General features: G+C 51.6%; 2 protein-coding genes across 2 annotated transcripts in view; both read right to left on the reverse strand.

Moving 5' to 3' along the window:
- The window catches only part of BIN3 (bridging integrator 3), a 53,076-nt gene extending 52,996 nt beyond the window's left edge, over positions 1-80 (reverse strand). The window contains exon 1 of the mRNA XM_014522388.2: positions 34-80. Coding sequence (XP_014377874.1) covers positions 34-41 — 8 coding nt within the window. The 5' untranslated portion in view covers positions 42-80. The remainder of the gene's footprint in view (positions 1-33) is intronic.
- A 16,393-nt stretch (positions 81-16,473) lies between these two features.
- EGR3 (early growth response 3) overlaps positions 16,474-18,600 on the reverse strand; it is a 9,181-nt gene continuing 7,054 nt past the window's right edge. Inside the window, exon 5 of the mRNA XM_006028930.1 lies at positions 16,474-16,501. Within this exon, the coding sequence (XP_006028992.1) occupies positions 16,474-16,501 (28 nt within the window). The remainder of the gene's footprint in view (positions 16,502-18,600) is intronic.

Genomic DNA, 18,600 nt, shown 5'->3' on the forward strand with positions numbered 1-18,600 from the left:
CCCCCCGCCGGGCTCCCCCGCGCCCCAGCTCACCAGCTCATGGCCCCGCAGCCCCGGCGCCGCTTCCGGAAGGACCCGCTCCCCCGGAAGTGACGCCACAGGAGCAGGGGCGGAGCTGAAGCCAAGCCCCGCCCCTGCCCGGCGGCGGGAGCGGTCCCCGACTGCCGCTGTGATGGCACAGGGGAGCTGTCTGACGTCACTCGAGGGCTCTACAGTGTCCCCACGGAGCTCTACAGTGTGACAGCGGGGCGCTGTGATGTCACTGCAGAGCGCTGTGATGTCACAGCGGGGCTCTGTGATGTCATCAGCACTCCCGTTCCCCGCCCCTCTCCCCCGGCTGCTCCTTGGCCCTAGCGAGGGGCGAGCGGGGCGGCTGCGGCTCCGTGCCCAGGAGCAAAGCCCCTGCGGGAAAGGCCCCTCTGCCCAGTGAAACACCCACTCGGCGCCTAGGAGCTCGTGCTCGCCTCTGCCGCCCTCTCCGAGCCCTGCCGCACGCTCATTTGCGCAGTGTGATTGTGAGTTCACACTTGTGGCCGCTCTACATTTCCTGCACGCTTCACCCGCCCACTGTGTCATACAAGTAACAGGCAGCGGGGCCTCGGGTGCGTCTCTGCGCATCCTTGTCTTAGTGCTTATTCCCCCCAGGACATGTACAGGCCTTTAAAAACCAGTGACCTTCATAGCCCACGCCCGCAAGGGTTAACAGACGCAGGTGATGGGTGTGGGAACAGAAGCCGAGAGACTAGGACCCATCTGCTCAGAGGTGACATCTGATTTTTAGCCCCTGCATTTGGAAAGCCTCCCCACCCCCCATCCCCAAGCCTGGGTTTTGGGCACTGTGCAATGTGACAGCTCCTGCTGGAGCCCGGTGGAGCTCCAAGATGTTTAGGGCTTCTAAAGTCGGGAGCCAGGGGGTCAAACTGAGCATCCACAACAAGCTAACCTAAGGTGCCTGACTCTGGGGAAATCTCTCCAGCTCAGCGGTGGGCTGCAGACTGTGGGCTGAGGGACCCTGTTAAAGTCAACAGGGCTGAGATGCACTGGACAGAGCTGGTCAAGATTTAGGACCCATTTCCCAAATCCAGGACAAAACTGCCAGCTCAGATGCTGGCTGCAGCCCTGAAATTTGGGGCTGTCCTGGAAAATTCAGGATTGTTGGTCGCTGGAGCCCCCGCCGTCCCCCAAAATAACAGTAACGAAGAAGTTAACTGCACTGACTTGTCCAACCTCATACAGTGAATCACAATCAGAGCACAGATTAATTCAGGGGATGCTGGGTCCTCCTTGCCCTCGGTCCACTGGACAACAGTACCCCTCTGGAAAGGAGCAGGGAATCCTACACGAGAGAACTGCTGCCCCATCCCTTCCTCCCATGGGTGGGATGGTGGTAAGAGGCCACCTTGCTCTTAAAGGGTGGTGGCCACCAGCTCTGCAACCCCTGATGTACTATCAAGACAAGTGTTGGGATACCTGCAGGAAAGCTGGACACTGATGAGGCTCTCCAGTCACGCTGCCCAGTACCAGCTCCTTGTGCTCTCCCACCATGGGCCCCTTCTCTTCTGTCCTGTTCAGAGACTGCTGGCTCGTTGAGGCAAGGATCTTTTCTTCGTTCGGTGTTCATGCACCTGCTCCAGGGGCTCTTCAGCGCCACTGTAATACAAACAAAGATTGGTTATCAATGTATTTGAAATCTAAGATGTGCTTTATACTGGTCCCTGCCATCGGAGGATGTCAGAGCACTGTCAGGCAACAACAGGTCGTCACACTTCGCAACCCCTCCTCCTGCCTCTCTGGGGCAACTATATTTTAGGCCTGTTTTCCAGATCGGAAAAACAGAGATGCAAAGTGGTTAGGTTGGCTGGTGGTAGATATGGCAGGCATCTGCACACCTAGCAGTCATCAGCATATTTTTCCTCTCCATGTAACTCCATTTCACAGGTGGGGAGCTGAAAGCCACAGGGCCAGATTTTTACAGGCATTTAACCCCTAAGGATGCAGACAGGCACCCAGTGGGTCTCAGACATTTGGAAAGCTCCATTTCTGGGCACCTCATTTTTAGGCACGCAGGCCTGCTCTTCCTCTGCCAATCAGCAGCAGAGCTAGGAACACGTCTCAGAGCTCCTGCCTCCAGAGCAGGTGTTTGCCCACAGGACCAGGCTGCCCACTTGCCTCCTTGTGATTTACTCAGCCTTGTAGGAATCTGTGATGCTTTATGGCTCAGCCCCACCAAGTCTTGCTCAGGAGACAGCACACCCAGGTAGATGAGGAGCATAGCACTCTGCAGCAATGGCTGTGAATGCTGCCCCATCCGGCAGTGCTAGAGCAGTGCTTGCAGCCATTGCCGAGGCAAGCTGTGGTGCGCTTTACAGCTGGGCAGGGCAGGTGTGAGCTGGGTTATGACATGCTACGCGTCCCACCCTGGAATTCGGGCACACTCTCCCCGCCCTGATTGCCGCAGCACCTGCCTGCCTGATGCTTTCCTCCGCTGGCGCAGATTCTGACCTCTCCCACCACCCAGCTGCATAATCCTGCCAAACCCCAGCCTCCCCTGTGAGCCCTGCCCGACTCTGATCTCTGGCACTGGGCTTGAATTTCCCTGCAGCATGGCCTGGATGCCTGTGACGAGACAAGCAGGGAGACAGAGAGGCCACTGACCTGGGTGATGGGTGAGGGCAATAGAAGCAGCCCCCACTCAGCTCTGACTGCCAATAGGGCAGCTCTCACATGCGGGCAGGTGCCTGCTGTACCTCTGGTCTGTACGGAGAAAGATTTGAGTCAGTGAATTCTCGCCAAAGACCAAGGGAAGTCAGATGTGGTATTAGTGGAGTGCAGGCTTCTCTGTGCATCCTCAGAGTAGGACAGAGAAGGGCTGGAGGAGAGCACAAAAGGCTCAGGAGGCCAGAAGGACCAATAGCCCTGAAGGCTATGGAGTCAGACAGATGGATCCTGACACAGACCAGGGCCCACATTAAGACATGTTTTATCTGGTAATGCTGTGGGTTAGTGAGCACAGCCATTCTTGCTAACTGCATCTTGCCCTAGAGAAGCATTTCATGTCCCATTGCTAGGCAGATGGTTGGAGCTGGGGGCTCCAGGTGGGCAAAGAGTAATTTCTAAGCTCCAAAGGAGGGACCAGCAGACCCTGGCATTTCTGAATGGAAAACGTCAGCAGGAGGGGTGGCAGCCTTTGGGGCTGAGCTGCTTTCAGGCTCATTCACCCCCTGAGGGCACAGAAAAGATCGCTCACCTCTCTGGGACAGACCGGATCCTGGAGACTTAATGAGCCTTTCCTACCTCTGTTGGCATGGTGGCAATGGCTGCCACTGCCTTTGATTATGAAAGCCTGCTCTCTGGATCCAGGGCATCAGTTCATCCAAACCCAGCTGCCCCCACACCAGAGGAGGACCAGACTGCCAGCTGGGAAAGGATCACCCCAAGACCCCAAGCTCTTAGCAGAGATAAAGAAGCAGAAGGAAAAATGAGCTGGGCTAGTCCCGCCTGTAGCTGTTTGCAGAGGAAGTTCCCTCAGCGAGTTGGAGGAGCTTTCCCTTTGCCCCTAGAGGAAAGGAGGCTCTGTCTTCTGCCGCCCACAGCCCCACACATCCTTCCAGCCACAGGACTTGGAAGGCTTCCCTCAGCCAAAGATGTAGCTAGCAGGGATGCCCAGGAGTCCTGTTAGCAGCACAGCAGGTGCAATGCAGATTGTAGCAATGCCAGCTCTCTGCTCCACGCTGGGAGATCCACTTCTAGACACCAGGGTGGGGATTTAGTGCCAGCAGCCCATGCAGTCTAAGGCCTCTCTAACAAGGCTGCCAGTGCAGGGGCTCTTTGGTACCAGCTGTAGGGGCTGTTTTTAGAGGGTGAACATTTGCTTTCTTGGAACCAGCCTTGGACCTACCCAATTCATTGCATGTGAGATGCCAAAGACCTAACGGATTAAATCCGGAGAGCCCCAGGATCCCTTACCCACAAGCCATCCACCCTTAGGGTGCGGTTCCTTTCCCAAAGGAAAAGCCACAAGGGTCCAGGACAAGACTCCGGCCTTCTGCATGAAGTATTGCATAAGAAGCTCTCAGGCTTCCATTTCATGTCTGCCTGTTTGGACTCCTGCTTGCAGAATGACTAACTTTAAGGACTGAAAAAAACAGGGGGAAAAAAAAAAGTGTTTTGATTACACTGCCTTTTTGCCAACTGGGAGCATTAGTCACAGCACTTTCTGTGTGGAGATACCAGGCTTAAAGCTCAACAGAGCTCCTTGAGCTCTCTCCCCTCCCCTCCCCTCCTTTCTGACTTGTTAGCAAGATCCCAAGCATGATGAAGAAGGGAGAGACAGAGCAAGCGCGCACACATATCTCCAGAGAGAATTACTCTGCATCATCTTCTTGCTCCCCTCACCCCCAATAACTGAGAGAGGAAACCACCGCCATCCTTTAAAGGACTGGGGTGTGCCTCAGACATGTGACAGGGGCCCCTTAGCCAAAGAATCCCATGGGCTGGAACAGAGCAGCACCATTTTACCCCAGTTGCAGGCCTGGCTCATGATTCAGCCTCTGTGTCAGGCATGTGCTCACGAAGGGCTCTGGATGAGCAGCTGCCTGTTGTCTGCATGCTTGCTGCAGAGGCACCCTGTTCGCTGTGTCCCTCAACTGGCACACCTCAGCTCTGGCCTGGGAGAGGGGTAGTGCAGCCCTCAGAGCCCATTTTGCCTTGGCTTTTCTGTGAAACCATCCACTAGGGCAGCCAATTAGCAATGGTGGGGATGACTCTGTTGACACCTGCCCACTAGAAACTGGACTGTGATGATTATTCATATCAGAGTTGAGCCTAGAAGCCCAGCTGTGCCAGGCGCTGCGTACACTCCAAGTGAGAGCCCCTGCCCCGAAAAGCTCGCTGTCTAAGCGGGTCACAGAGGGAATCTGCCACAGAGCCACAAATTGAATCCTGATCGCTCACATTCTGGTCTAGCACCTTAACCACAAGACCCTCTTCCCCTCCTTACGCTTGAGACCCACCACTCTTGTTTCACCAGCTCTCAGTGGGTAGCAGCTTTAAGCAGTGCCTGCCTGGCCCGCCAGTGCACCAGCAGCCTCGAGCGGAAAGGCTCCACCATTCCCCATATTCATCCCCAGACCCTTCCCATATCGCATACCTTGATAATTTAATACACCCCAGGTGACTTGTGGCAGGGTCCCACCAATTTGTCCTGACAGCTGGTGGTCTCCATCTGAGAACGGGCTGACATGCGGGGTAACTCCAGAGTAGAACACAGCTCCTCGAATGGCGCACACTGCCTGCTGGTTTCCTTTTCGCAGGCTCGAACTAAGATACTCTAGGTGAGCAGGAGACAGGCCCATCAGGCCAAGGAGCCATGCTGAGCTGGTCCCGGAGGGAGTCGCCCTTTGCAAGTCTTGCACCATGTGCAGAGCTCTCAGTCTTCATGCTCCCGGTTTGGGATGGCAGGAATTTGGGTTCCTCCCAGGGGTTTTGCAATCCCCACATCCAACACGTTGCACCGGCAGATCCAACTGGCATGTCAATGCACTGCATAACAACAGAGATAAATAAACGGCTTACCATACTCACTGAAACCAATTAAAAAGGGCTCAAGGAAAACAGCAAGTCTTTTAACGGGCGCCTGTTGAAATGATGCAAACTGGGGAGCACCCTCACCTGGGGGTGCAGATGACAGAGCCTCCAACAATGGTATCCCACTGGGTTGGCCGCTCTGCTGGGAGCTGGCAGCCTCCTTCAGTCTTCCCTACTGACATCGAAGTGAATCCAAACACTCTGGACGGGCTCCTTCCCTGTCGTGCTTCAATGCCCCTTCCTCTAACTCAGGAGAAAGAACAGTCCCCCGAGATAATCAGCCTCTTAGTGCCAGAGGCTGATCGTTTCTCTGCATCCCAGGCACCTTTTTATGGGGTATGGCAATAAACTGTGATACCAGCCAGCCCAGAGCACTATCATGGTGGTGGTGGTGGAGGTGGAGGGGAAGGGGGTCTCAGCTTCTCAGGGACTGCTCCAGTCCCTAATGCTCTTACTTATTACTTACAAGTGGGAGGGAAGAAGATTAGTGCTGTGCCAGGACTGAGGAGTCCTGAGCTGTCATCAGCCCACTTGGTCTCGCAGCTGGAGTTAGGAGAATTTTAGCTACTTCCCCTCCCAGGCTAGATGTAACGCAGCATGTGGGTCCTTCTTTCTGGAACAGGGGGAGATACAGCCCAGACGTGGTCTCCGGAGACCCCGCAGCCCCAGCAGCGAGACTGCACCCGTGTGACCTCTCCTCTCCCTTTGGCTGGAAGTTACGTGTGTCACTTGTTTTGCTGGTGCAGACACAAACAACGCAGCGTGTTTTAAGGGAAAGACAAAAAAGGCCTCAATTATCTGTGGGCTCTGATTATACCACTGGGAAGAAAACAGGTTGGAGAGGGCAGGAATCTCTCCTCTTGCTGCAAGAGCCAAGCCCAAAATAGCAGAGCATCTTCCTAAGCATGCTTGAGACTTCTGTGCGCCAGCATCGCCCTTATCATAGAATGGGTGTCTGTCTACTCCTCTGCCCGTATGACCTGGATGTGCCACACACCATTCGCAAGGTCCTGGTGCCAGGAGGTCTCAGCTGACTCTAGTTTGCAAACTAAGCAGCTGGAGACCAGTGCTGCGGCTTTGCAGTCCCTTTACCTTAGACAGCTCACCCAAGCGTAAGTTTCCATAGCAAAGCCCTGCATGGTAGGTAGTGGGGTTTAGCAGGTGGAGAAGCTTGTTTCTTCCCTCATGCTTTTGGGAGGAGCAGATGGAACTTGATTTTTCTTGCAGAGGCAGCGAGCCGAGAATAGCAGCTCTTAAATCGGCTCCAAGGTGGTGGAAAGGCACAACAAGAAACCCACAGACGTGCCCCATATCAGCCTGGTTCCTGGAAGTACAAGCCCAGACCTCATGCTGGGACACATTCAGACTTGGAATGGTGGATGCAGCCCTTTCCAAGGCAGCCTCTTGTGCCAAGTCTGAATAGGAGCCACAGTTACGGATCGTGCGTGGTGGTTTGACAAGTTCTCTGCTACCATCGCTCAGGCTGGGTCCAATCCTACAAGCAGCTAAGCATCCTTTGCTCCCCAGGGCTCTGTACTTTGCTGACCGAGCACTTTGAGGAAGGCATCAGCATTGCAGGACCCTGGGGAAGGCTGGTGCCCCAAGTGGCTGGAAACAGGGGAAGCTGATGGGGATCTTCCTTTTCCCATCGAGTCCCCCTGGCAGAAAGGCGTCTGAGCATGGCACCACTCCCGCTAGAGTGGAAGATCCAGACCTGGTAATGAGCCCCATCTACGGTTGCTGCCACAGGGGAAATTTAGGTCAGGTGTGAACGCCCTTGCACTGCTGGCATGGGGAGATGTGGCAGAGGAACTGTTGAGTCACCATGAGACTGTGCAGCCCCAGAAGTCACAGGAGCCGGTCAGAACTGGAAAATCTGCAGCCCAAGCCCAAGCCCTCCCAGCTCTCCAAAACAACAGCTCATTAATTACATTGCAGGAGCATCTCCAGACTCTGCCTGAGCTCAAGGCCCCATTGCACTAGGTGCTGCACAAGCACGAAGCACCTGGCAGTTCATGCCCCTAAAAGCTCACGGCCTAGGGAGACGACAGACAGAGGGTAGGAGCAGGGCAGCATCAGCCCCTGTGTTTTAAGAGCACCGAGGCACAGAAGCTGATGGTTCCAAAGCCCCCAGAAAGACCTGGGTAGAAGGTTCCCATTAAGTTAATGGGCATTTATTAGTCAAATTCCCTTAAGGCAGCTTTGAAAATATCCCCGGGCAGAGGTGTTAAATGATTGGCACAATGTCAAGGAGGAAGCCTGTGGCAGAGCTGGGAAATGAACCCATCTCTTCTAAGCCCCAGTGCCGTCCCATCAGGGGAAGACCACCCCTCCCAGCCTGACACCTCCTCTTGGTTGTCAGGTAAGCAAAAGCATGCAGTAGCTCCTGCTGCAGGGAGGTTTGCCAGAGCTTTTAGATCTGATAGCCCATGTTTAACTGTGTACACTTAACTGTCATTAACAAGTAGAACCTATTTCTGATGGAATTGCTTATCCGCAGAAATTACACAAAATGGAAGAATTCATTGAGTAAAGGGGGGAGGGGAAATAAAACCCCACCACCACATCTCTTCTCATAAGTACCAATCCTCCTCATCCACCCTCCTCCTGGGAATAGGCTGCTTTTCAAATCTATCGCAATTTTCCCTGCATGTCAGAAATCAGAACAACTGTTTTTACCAGCCAGGGGGAGAGTCACTGGCAGATCCTGGCACTTGCCGCAGCCCCTGGGCCCTGGCACATGGGAATTAAGGGAGACAAACATCACTGGGCATTTGCCCATCAAACACGTTCCAGGAGTTTCAGATATTGTGGGAGGGATTCACTGAGCCTGGGAAAATAAAATTATATATATATACATATAAATATGTATATAAAGATGGTTCTCATACCTGGAATGGAGAGAGAGAGCGCGCGTGGAAGACAGAGTGGAAAGCAGCCCCTGGGAAAGAGGACTGGCATGAAACATTAGATTCCCCTTCTTTTTTAGAGCCCAGCTCTGCATAAGACTGAAGCATGTAAGGTTTAGGATTAAGGATGAGCTTGCAATTCGGGCACTGGTGTGGGGCTGGGAAGATGTGGGTTCAGTTCCCTGCAGTGTCAGACTTCCTGAGGGACATTAGGCAAATTATTCTCTCTTCGCTCCTCCCTGTAAAGCTGGGATGACGGTAATGTTCCCTTCGGTCAGCCTGATCTATCCAGATTGTTAGCTCCTCCAGGAATGACTCTCAGCAGAGATCTGTACAATGGAGCCCTGATCTTGGATGATGCCCCTACATGCAGCCACACAATAAGTAGCAACCATGCAACTCTCAGGCATCCAAGTCTATGGAACCAGAGCCACTGCTCGCTCATCTAGGCAATTGAGCAAAGATGACTCTCAAGCAAGTGCATCGGTAACTACTTGTGCAAGGAAAGCAAAGCACCGAGACCACCAGGACGAAGGCAGCGCCAAGTGAGCTCTGGCACCATGACATTGTTCCACAAAGCCAGAAACTTTGCAAATCAAAATAAGGAGGGGAAAAGCAAGTGGGAGGAAATTATAGTTTGGGAGTTATTTTCAGAAAGGAAACTGTGAGGGGGGGGGAAAGGCCCTGCATTGCAACGCAAAACATGAGAAATTCAGGAAAATAACTTTCAGCTTGGTTTTTTTGGTGGGGAGGAAGGTTTGGGGCGGGGGGGCGGGAGTCGGGGTCATCTCAGCTGTTTTCCTGGTACCTGGGAGGAAAATGCTTAAAATTGCAAGCATGCCTCTAAAGACAAGGTTTGTGCACGCATGTGTGTGGGTAGGCCCTGAGCCCTCTTTGGGACCCTTTTCCTCTGCAATCTTAATCAGGTCATTTTCTCTTGCCCTATTGTGAGAGTGGTTGTGCTTTAGCTTGTCCAGTTTGATCTGCAGCGTCTGCACATGGGAGAAGCCTAAAGATGTCATTGTGTGTCTGGAAAGAAGGTATGCAAGACAAAGAGTATCTGGCAGTGGAGGGCTCAGGGGTGATGGGCAATTTGGAAGAGAGAGGAGTTTGTGCCAGAGCAGAGAAGAGCAGACCATCGTGTATGATATACCCAGGTGTGGGAGGTCTGGGGACTGCAAAGCTGAGTGTGCAGTGATGGGGCATGTAAGTGATCATGGGTCAAAAGCAGGGAGGTTACTGACTGTCCCGCTCTGCCTTTACACAGTGCCCAGGAGACAGTGGTTTCAGCAAGAGCAAGTTTGAGAGATGGGGGACTGCAATGCACCCTGTGTGCTGGGATAGTGTGTGTGGTGGGCGCGGTGGGGGTGGTATAGAAGTCTTTTGGGAAAATTCTGTGGCCTACAACTTCCACAGTGATAGTGGATAGTGAAGGAAGAGGAGCTTCAAAGCACCAGCAGCTGACTCCGATGGGCTACAACTTCAAAGGGTGTAAGTATCAAGAAGCAAGAGGAACAGTTTGGAGGGGAATGAGGGGTATAGCTAGGTGCAATGGGACGGTGTTAGACCAAGGCTGGACAGTGGGAGCCCTAGCAGTGGGATCTCAGAGGCTGCAACATGGACAGGGCAGAGGGGGTGGGAAATCTGTCTCCAGGAGTGCAGGGAACAGCACTGCACAAAAGGCTGACTCCCAGCTTAGCTGGGGGATGGTAAAGAATTGGCACAGAGGGAAAGGCAGAGCAAGTGAGAGAGGGGATCACCATCTCTAAGACTGGAATTGGTTCATTTTATATGTCAAGAACCTGGGAGAAAGAAGGTGCAGACTAAGGAGGAAACTTATCCTAGGAGGAGCAAACAGACACAGAGGAAGGAGCTACGCAACTCAGAGGGGCTTGGAGGGAGGAGTCAACTGGCATCAAGATTAGCTTGTGCAGACATTAGTTGGTGTGGGAGGGAAAAATGAAGTGCACGAGGTGAAACAGGAAAAGAGCACTGTACAACTCCAGGAACAGCAAGAGAGTTAGGGGAAGAGTGGGGGAGAGATGGATATAAACAGCCCCAGGAAGGATCCACACGCTAAAAGAACCAAGACAACAAACAGCCTTGGAGACTGAAGTACCAATCTCAGCGACAAAACTGGTGGCCTCATGTCTCTAATTACTACGTGAATGGACGAAGGCAATGTGGAGGACAGAAGACTTCTGGACTCTGGGGTATGATCTGACATGGTGCCTGATGAGATCTTGTTCAAGGAGTCAATTCAAATGGGCTTGGCAGTGCAAGAGCTGTCACGTGGATTGAAACCTGGCTGAAGAGCCACAGACTCAGGGTAATGCCACGTGCCATGGTGCAGCGGGGAGGTGGCCGATGGAGCGGTGGAGATCAGCATGAGGGCTGGCTTTATTTATCAGCAATCTGGATGTGCAGGTAAACAGCACGGTAATTACATTTGCAGATGAAGCTAAACCAGGAAGTGTTACAAACACTGGCAAGGACAAAGGATTAGCATAAAAGGATCTAGGGAGGTTAGAAGCAGGGGCAGGAAATGAGCAAAGATTGATTGAGCCTGGACAAATGCAAGCAAACATGTCTAGGGAGAAAGGATCCCAAAGCACAGATCTTTGCTGCATGGGAGACACTGGGAAAGGCAAAAGAGTGAGAGAGAGAGGTGTGAGCTGACAGCAAGGGAGATAGAAATTTGCAATGCAACATGGCAGCAGAGAGCAAAAGAGCACATCTTTGGGTTTCTGGCATAGAGGTGTCATGGGAGATCCAGAAGGAAGGGGCAGGGGTGGAGGGCAGAGGCATACAAGGAGCCCTTAACTCCTCCCTCTGGTTTGGGTCCAAGTGCCCCCTGCAACAAGCTTGCCTCCTCGTCTGGCGCGACGAAAGCTCCCTCTCCGGTTTCAAGCCCCGTCCCCTGCCCGTCTGATGCAGGCGAGACATCACCTGTTCCACGCTTGTCAGTCAACAGACGATACAAACACACTGGATGGCGAACACAGGCAAGAAAGAGAAACGGCCGAAGAGGAAGGCAGGGACTGAGGTGGCCTGAGTCTGTGAGGAGCTCAGTGCCATGGATTGCGTGTGAATCCAAGGAGAGTGTCATGTCTTTGCACCCTCCTGAAACCAGGCCCTGGAAGATGGGCAGCCCTGGCTGCCAAGTACCCACTCTGCCAGCTGGGCCCTGGGGGAGACAGAGGTACTCACTGCAAAAATAGGCCCTGGCAAAAGGATGCCTAGCGGTGGGAAGCTGAACCATCTGCAAGTGCCTGAAGGGAACAAACAGCAAAGATGGAGAAGGCAGTGTGGTCCTAGGGCCATTATCTAGCAGCCCCTGGGGTTCGGCTGGTGGTGGGGCACAGGCTGGACACTGGGAATGGGGAGGCCTTAAGAAAGTTCTCAGGGAAGCTCATGGGTTAGATTCCCTCAACCTGGATCTCACACCACCCCAGACAGTGGATGACTTTGTGCCAAAGGCCCTGCCCTGCTTCCCCGGCCCTGCCCTGCACTGCTCTGCCTGTGTGGAAGGACAGCCCAGCTGCTAGGGTACTAAATCAGGGCTTGATGCCTCCAGTCCCCATCTGCAGCATGGGACAATGACCTCTCCCAAGCGCCCGAGAGAGTGGCAGAGACCCTAAGCAGGAAGGAGGTGCTCAAGCACCATGGGGTGGAGCCCATGCACATCTCTCTACAGGGGGCAGGGCAGGCTAGTGCAGGAAAGGGGGTAAAGCCCCTGATTGGAGCAAGGGAACAAGGAGGCACCTGAGCAGCACAGGGGTAGATGCATTTAAGGCAAGGGAGGGTCACGCACTGATGAAGCTTTGGTCATTTCCCCTACGACGAACACGGCAGCTAGGAAGACTAAACATCCAGGGGCAGCAATGAGAATGACTCATATAAATCATTTTAACAAGGAGTTAGAGATGCGACTCGTCAGCCTCCCGTGGGCCCGTCTGCCACCAGCAATCGATAGCAAAAGCCTTGCGTGGCGCTCAGCCTACCTGCTTCTGCCATGAGTAAAAATACAACAGCCCCCTTCTGGCATCCCCACACCATGGCCCCCTCTGCAGCAGCAGGGCTGCCCTTCGACAGCATTGACGAGAGCAGATTTGTCAGGATAAAGACCCCAGCGAAGGTTGGACAGAGCTCCATTGTCAAGTTAGAAATGGCCGTTCTCTCCACTGTCTGCGCTACATGCCATCAACGAACTAGGCAGCTTCCAGAGGGATGACTCCTACTCTTCCATGGAAATGCAGCATTGAAAGCTGGGGTTAGAAATTGCCGTACTGAAGAAGAAACATTGGTTCCATGCAGGCACCAGCTTCAAAGTGGAGGGGTGACAGGAGCCACATGGGGATGAGAGCTGCTAGAGAAGAGGCAAAGCTCAGCCTGGTTAGGGTAGAGGATGAGGTCGGGGAGGTGAAGACTTGGGCTCTACTCGCAGCTGTAAGAAAGAAGTGCAGCCTAGCGATGACAGTGCAGAACCAGGGCTCCTGGGCTGTGGCCCTGATTGCTCCCAAGTCACAGCGACCTGGGGAAATGACATCAGCTCTCTGCACCTTGGTTTGGAAATGCAACCTCCTGCTCAGAGGGCAGTCGGCCTTAATTAAATGTTTGCAAGGTCTTTTAAGATCCTTGGGTGGAAGGTGGTGGAGAAGGGCAAAGCACTGTTATTGATACAACAGGCAGAATGTCAAGCAATGGGCTTATTCATGCCTCTAAAGGACACTGTTAAAATAAATAGGCAGTAACTTGTGCTGTGACAGATGAGCTGGTATGTGACTGGCAAAAGCACCCCCACCCCCCGCCTCACTACAGCTGGTCCAGAAGGGGGGTGGGAAGCCCTGTGCTTCCTTAGCAACCAGCATCCTTCTTGCATGGCAATGCTCCCCCTCACCACCCTTTGCCATCAAGGGAAGTGCCAGGCGCTCAGTGCCGCAGAGGCTCAGACCCCGATCCTCACTACGTACAGGCTGTGTGGGTAGCACACCTCATACAGAAGCCCGCTATATCTGAGGGCCCGACCCAGCGCTCACTGAAAGGTTTGTCACAGGCTTGGAGGAGACCAGGCCTGGGCTCTGAAAAACAAAGTACCTGGACTAAAACCCACCAGGCAGCAATATACCATGGGGGTAGGTCCTCACTGTGGCGCCAAACTGGGCCCCGATTCAAGTACTACTCCTAATCCCCCCACCAAACCTGCTCACACAAAGGCTAGCTAGGATGGTGGGGCAAGGTTAGCATTCAAGTTCATTCAGGCTGGTATCTCACCTACTTTACAGTGGCGATGGAGGTGAAAGCACATAAGGGAAAAAGAGTGCTCCACTGCCTGTTCCCCTGCCCCCACATACCTACAGGGAGAAAATCTGACTTGTCTTCCTACAGCCCAAGAACCCGACGATATGCCCTGAGACGCCCTAGTGAACGCGGCGCCAGCAAGGACACGCAGCTTGGCTAGGGCTTTGCAGCACTCCCACACCCACCTGGGCTCAGCTGAGCCAAGGTGCCCATCACCCTCACTGCCTCAGCCATGAAGACTTCTCCTATGGACCCTTCCTCACATGGAGGTAGCCTCTCACTCCTAGTCCACTTCAGCCCTGACGAAGGGATGCTTTTGGCAGGAAGCTCTCCCTTTCAGCATCACAGAGAACGCAAGATGGCATCTCTCCATCAGTTTTTGTGAAGCTACCACCACACTCTTCGGCCTCATCGGGCCTGACAAGAGGCAGCACTTACGACAGACACATTTGCCTCCATCCCACATAATATTTCTCTGGTCTCACCACGTTAAAGTGCAGGCTGTTGGCAGTGGCAAACAGGCCAAGGTTGGTTTATAGAAAGCAACGACGTGACAGAGATCTGCTGTACAGAGGCCATTGTCACCCAACAGAGGGAAAGAGGGTTACGAGCTGACACCGACTGTTCTGGTGGCAGCAATGGGACCCCTTCGGTTTCAGTGATGCCACGCTGCCAAGAAACTTGTTTGTTTCAGTTCTGTGCATAGGGGGATGCTCTACGCCTCTCTATGCAAATTTCCTATTATTAGTGGCTCACTGTAACCACCTGTTCATCATGAGGTCCAAGTGCCCCCTCCGGGATCTCCATTTCCAAGAGAAATCATCATGCATAGACATCAATGCCCCAACATGTCCCAAACTGGCCAAAGTAAGTGCATGCAGAAATGCCTAGTATTTATATACCTCCTTGGATCTCCTAGTACTTTACAAAGCACACGCACAAAGACAGCACCAGCCACGGGCACCCCGCACACATCTAACTTCACAACAGCGCCAGCAGGGAAACTGTCGGCCCAAGACAGTCAGCACAAGGCCCAAGTCTAACGCCAAGTCTCCTGAGATCCCAACTGTCCCAGTGCTGCAGAAAATACCAGCTCTGAGTTTCACCAAGAAATGCCAAACCACCTAGACATCACACTAACCTCCTGCCAGAGGGGAGAAGGTGGGTGCCCCAGCTCAGAAAAGAACCTGCAATTATAGAGATCCACGGTACTTCAAAGCCAACATTCACAACCCTGAGAAAGCCCATGCAGCCTATGGGCTTAGGCCAATTCCAACCTGATTTCACTACAGCAAAGCCACACTGGGAGTCATTTGACTCATCCCACCTAGCGACCCCCTGAGAAAGACAAATGAAAATCCAGCAGCCGAACCTGCTTTGCCCTGGCTGGTCCGCAGATAAAAAAAAAAATCTCTCTCTCAAAGGATGTGAAATATGGTGGCACCACTCCAAATACTTACTGGAGTAACCTGAGTGCATCCGGGTCTTTCATGCAGCAGACAGTAAGGAGAAGAATGAGAGGGGGAAGGCAGGTTAGAGAAGGGTACATACCCCCAGGAGTAAAGGCAGCTTTCTTCGCTCCCTTTGTGCTACGGATCTCTAGGCTATAATTTGAGATGTTCTAACGCAACAGACAATTATTGCTTGCAGAAATTGAGACTGGTGGGGGCTCAGCCGTACTACTTCTGCTCAAACAGCAGCACCAGGGCCAAAGTTCAACAAGGCACTTAAGCACATGCCTGACATGAAGCCCATATGCGGTCCCACCGAAGTCCAAGTTAGGCACCTGCTTCCTTGCTGAATGAGAGCCTACATCCTTACACATCCTTTGTTCCTACGAAAGAAAAGAGGAGAAGGCGCTAAGCAAACAGGCCTGATGGTCAGATCTCGCCTGGGTCCACAAATGGGGAAAGTGGGCATGTAAAAACCTGGACAAATGCCAGTCGTCCTCCCCAGCAGGCCCCTTCCCACACAGTAACAGTCACCCCAGCCAGCATGCAAGACAAGCTGCTACTTAACGTAAGACTCCATTGCCCTTCATTAGCAATCAACCTCAAAGCACTTTCTAACTGTTAATGAGTTAAACTTCCCATTCCCGCAGCAGTCACCGCAACACAAGAATTTGGAGCATGCATGGGGTTGGGTGCGAAAGAGACTCGTGCCCACTCTCAGGGTACGAGGTTTCTTATAATATTATATCTCCTATTTGGATGTTTTCCTTTCCGGCGGTGGCTACAGCAGTCACTGAAACCCTCGCATTATTTTTATTTTTAACCCACGTACTTCATCCGGAGTGACCTATCTGGCTATCAGAATGGAAAAGTTCTCCTGTTTTTTGTTGAGTTTTTTTTGTTTTTGTTTTTTTATATATACCTGCCATAATTCAACTTGGGAAAGGAAACCAAGCAGTAAGAGCTGAACCAAAAAGATCCTCCTCTGCCTTCCGTTACTGAACAGATACAATAGATCCTGACCACATACAACTAAGATCTTGTAAAATGGTGACATTATTATACAATTACCAGTTTGACCAGGCAGAGCCCCCAGAGAAAAAGCTGTCAGAAGCACCCCGGTCTCCACTGGACAGGAACAGATTAGGAGCCTGATCCAAAGTCTGCGGTCTGCAAGGCAGTACTCCTATGGACTGGCATGAGTTTGGGATCAAGTTCTCGGTATCTTAAAAGGCTTCTAGTTTCTGTGACCAGCTGGAAAATGGACACAGAAAGGAGCAATCCGGCTTCAATGTGGCCAGTCCTGGTTGCCTTAAGCGCTCCTGTTCTGACCACCATGTCCTGTAAACAGAACCTGAAGGAGCTGGAACTGAGAAAAGGTTGGATTATTTAAAACAAAAAACAACACACCTCACATGAAAAATATATATATATCGCCAGAAAATGTACAAGTGGATTCCAAAATGTCATCTGCAGAGAGGCACATCGCCCAACAGCCTACACATTTCAGGCAAGTCATTTGAATGTGTTCTTGCATACTACCAAATTTTTCAGAACCAATGCGTACTTAGGAAGGAAGGTAAAATAAAGATATTTACTACAGGATTTGATTGTCAGCAAACACAATATATTTACTGCATTAGCATTTGCTCACAGTGCAAATGGTACAACAATACATCAGTTCAATGTTTCTGATTTTTTTTCTTAAAAATGCTGTATGCATTAACTATCATCTTTGCATTACAATGTGACAAATGAGCAAATGAAATGTGTGTGAAAATTATCACCTTTTCACAATATCAAGCATAATTTTTTTTAACCTTAGTATAAGGTACTATAAATCCAAGAAATAAAAACATCCACAAAATATATTACATCTGGTATGATTTTTTTTTTCTCTAAGTACTCAACTTTATACAAAAGTCTTTCAAAAAATATCATTCCCTTAGGTTTGTGTGGTTAAACCTGATTTTGTTTTTGTTCCTTTCAGTTCACATAAATTAGACTGCATCCTCTCTCTTCTCCTTTATTTTTTGTATGTTTTTACTTTTTTTTTTTTTCACATGCAGACATCAAACCTGGATAGCACGACCTTTTGGCAACAAAGATTTTTTTTTTTTTTAATAATTATTATTTTTGCTTAGTTTAGCTTAAATGTCTGAGCACAGTTTTATTAAAACAAAAGAAGAAAGAAATCAGAATAGTCATGCAGTGACATGCACATACCAGAAGGAGAAAGGAAAAAAAAAAAATATTGAGGACTAATTGATTTCTCCTCCTTGGTTTTTCTTTTGTGGTTGTTGGTGTTGTTGTTTGCAAGTGACCAAATAAAACAAAATAAAAATATATCACATTATAAAAAGTATTCAGCAAAATACTGTTTTCTGTAAAGAATTTCCCTTCTGCTGAAAAAACCATGCCCTGTAACATCGTCCCTCCCGTCCTCCCCAGTGATACACCCTCAGCCCAAAATTAAGCGAGGAGTACCTGGAAATTCGGAACCCACCTCCCTTTTAGTTTGCTTTTTTTTTTTTTTTTTTAATTTTATTTTTTCCAGGAGCTAGTAGTTAGTCCATTTACATCCACCATAATCCAACAGGGAAAACAAAAAACCAAAAACCAAAACCTGGTGCTTTAGAAAAAGAAAAAAATAAAATAAAAAAATTAAAGGGTGGGGGGGGTGGGGAAAGATGCATAAAGTGACTTTAAAATTAGACACCCTGTAAACTCAAATCCATCCCCCACACCCCACCCCAACAGTATAAGAGCCACGGGGGGAGGGGGGGAAGATTGAATAGGTAACAACAGTACATTCAGTCAGATCTTTGATGAAAGCTGCTCAACAGCCCTACTTCCCCTTGGCCAAGTACATTCAGAGCTGCTCACAGAGGACACCTGGGAGGGAGGGGGGTCGGGGCTGCCCCCGCCTTCCCTCTGGAGGAAAGTTTGGAGCGACTCCTGGACGCCTCACAGTTATTTTCTCTCTCCAAAAAATAAAGCGTTAAAGCTGTAAAAGACTGAGATTTTCTCTCTCTCTCTCTCTCTCGGGTCCGTACCGTAGTAGCAAGCCGACAGTGACATGAAGGAGTGCATACTGTATAGAGTTTTATTGGGGGGTGGGGGGCGGTTTCCACCCCCCCCCTCTCTCTGTCCCCAGTTGCAACCTACGGTTGACAAGAGCAGAGGCGGCGGCAAGCTCTGCCCGGCGGAGCGGGAGGGAGGCGGCGGGGAGCTGCCCTCCTGCCCCCGGCTCGTGCCGCCCGGCGCCCGGCTCCGCTCCCTCGGGGGAGGCCTGGCCGGGCTGGGGGAAGCGGGGCGGCCCTGCACGTCGGAGCGGGGAGACAAGAAGCGGC

This window comes from Alligator sinensis, unplaced genomic scaffold (assembly GCF_000455745.1).
Source record: "Alligator sinensis unplaced genomic scaffold, ASM45574v1 scaffold722_1, whole genome shotgun sequence".
Taxonomy (NCBI): Eukaryota; Metazoa; Chordata; order Crocodylia; family Alligatoridae; genus Alligator; species Alligator sinensis.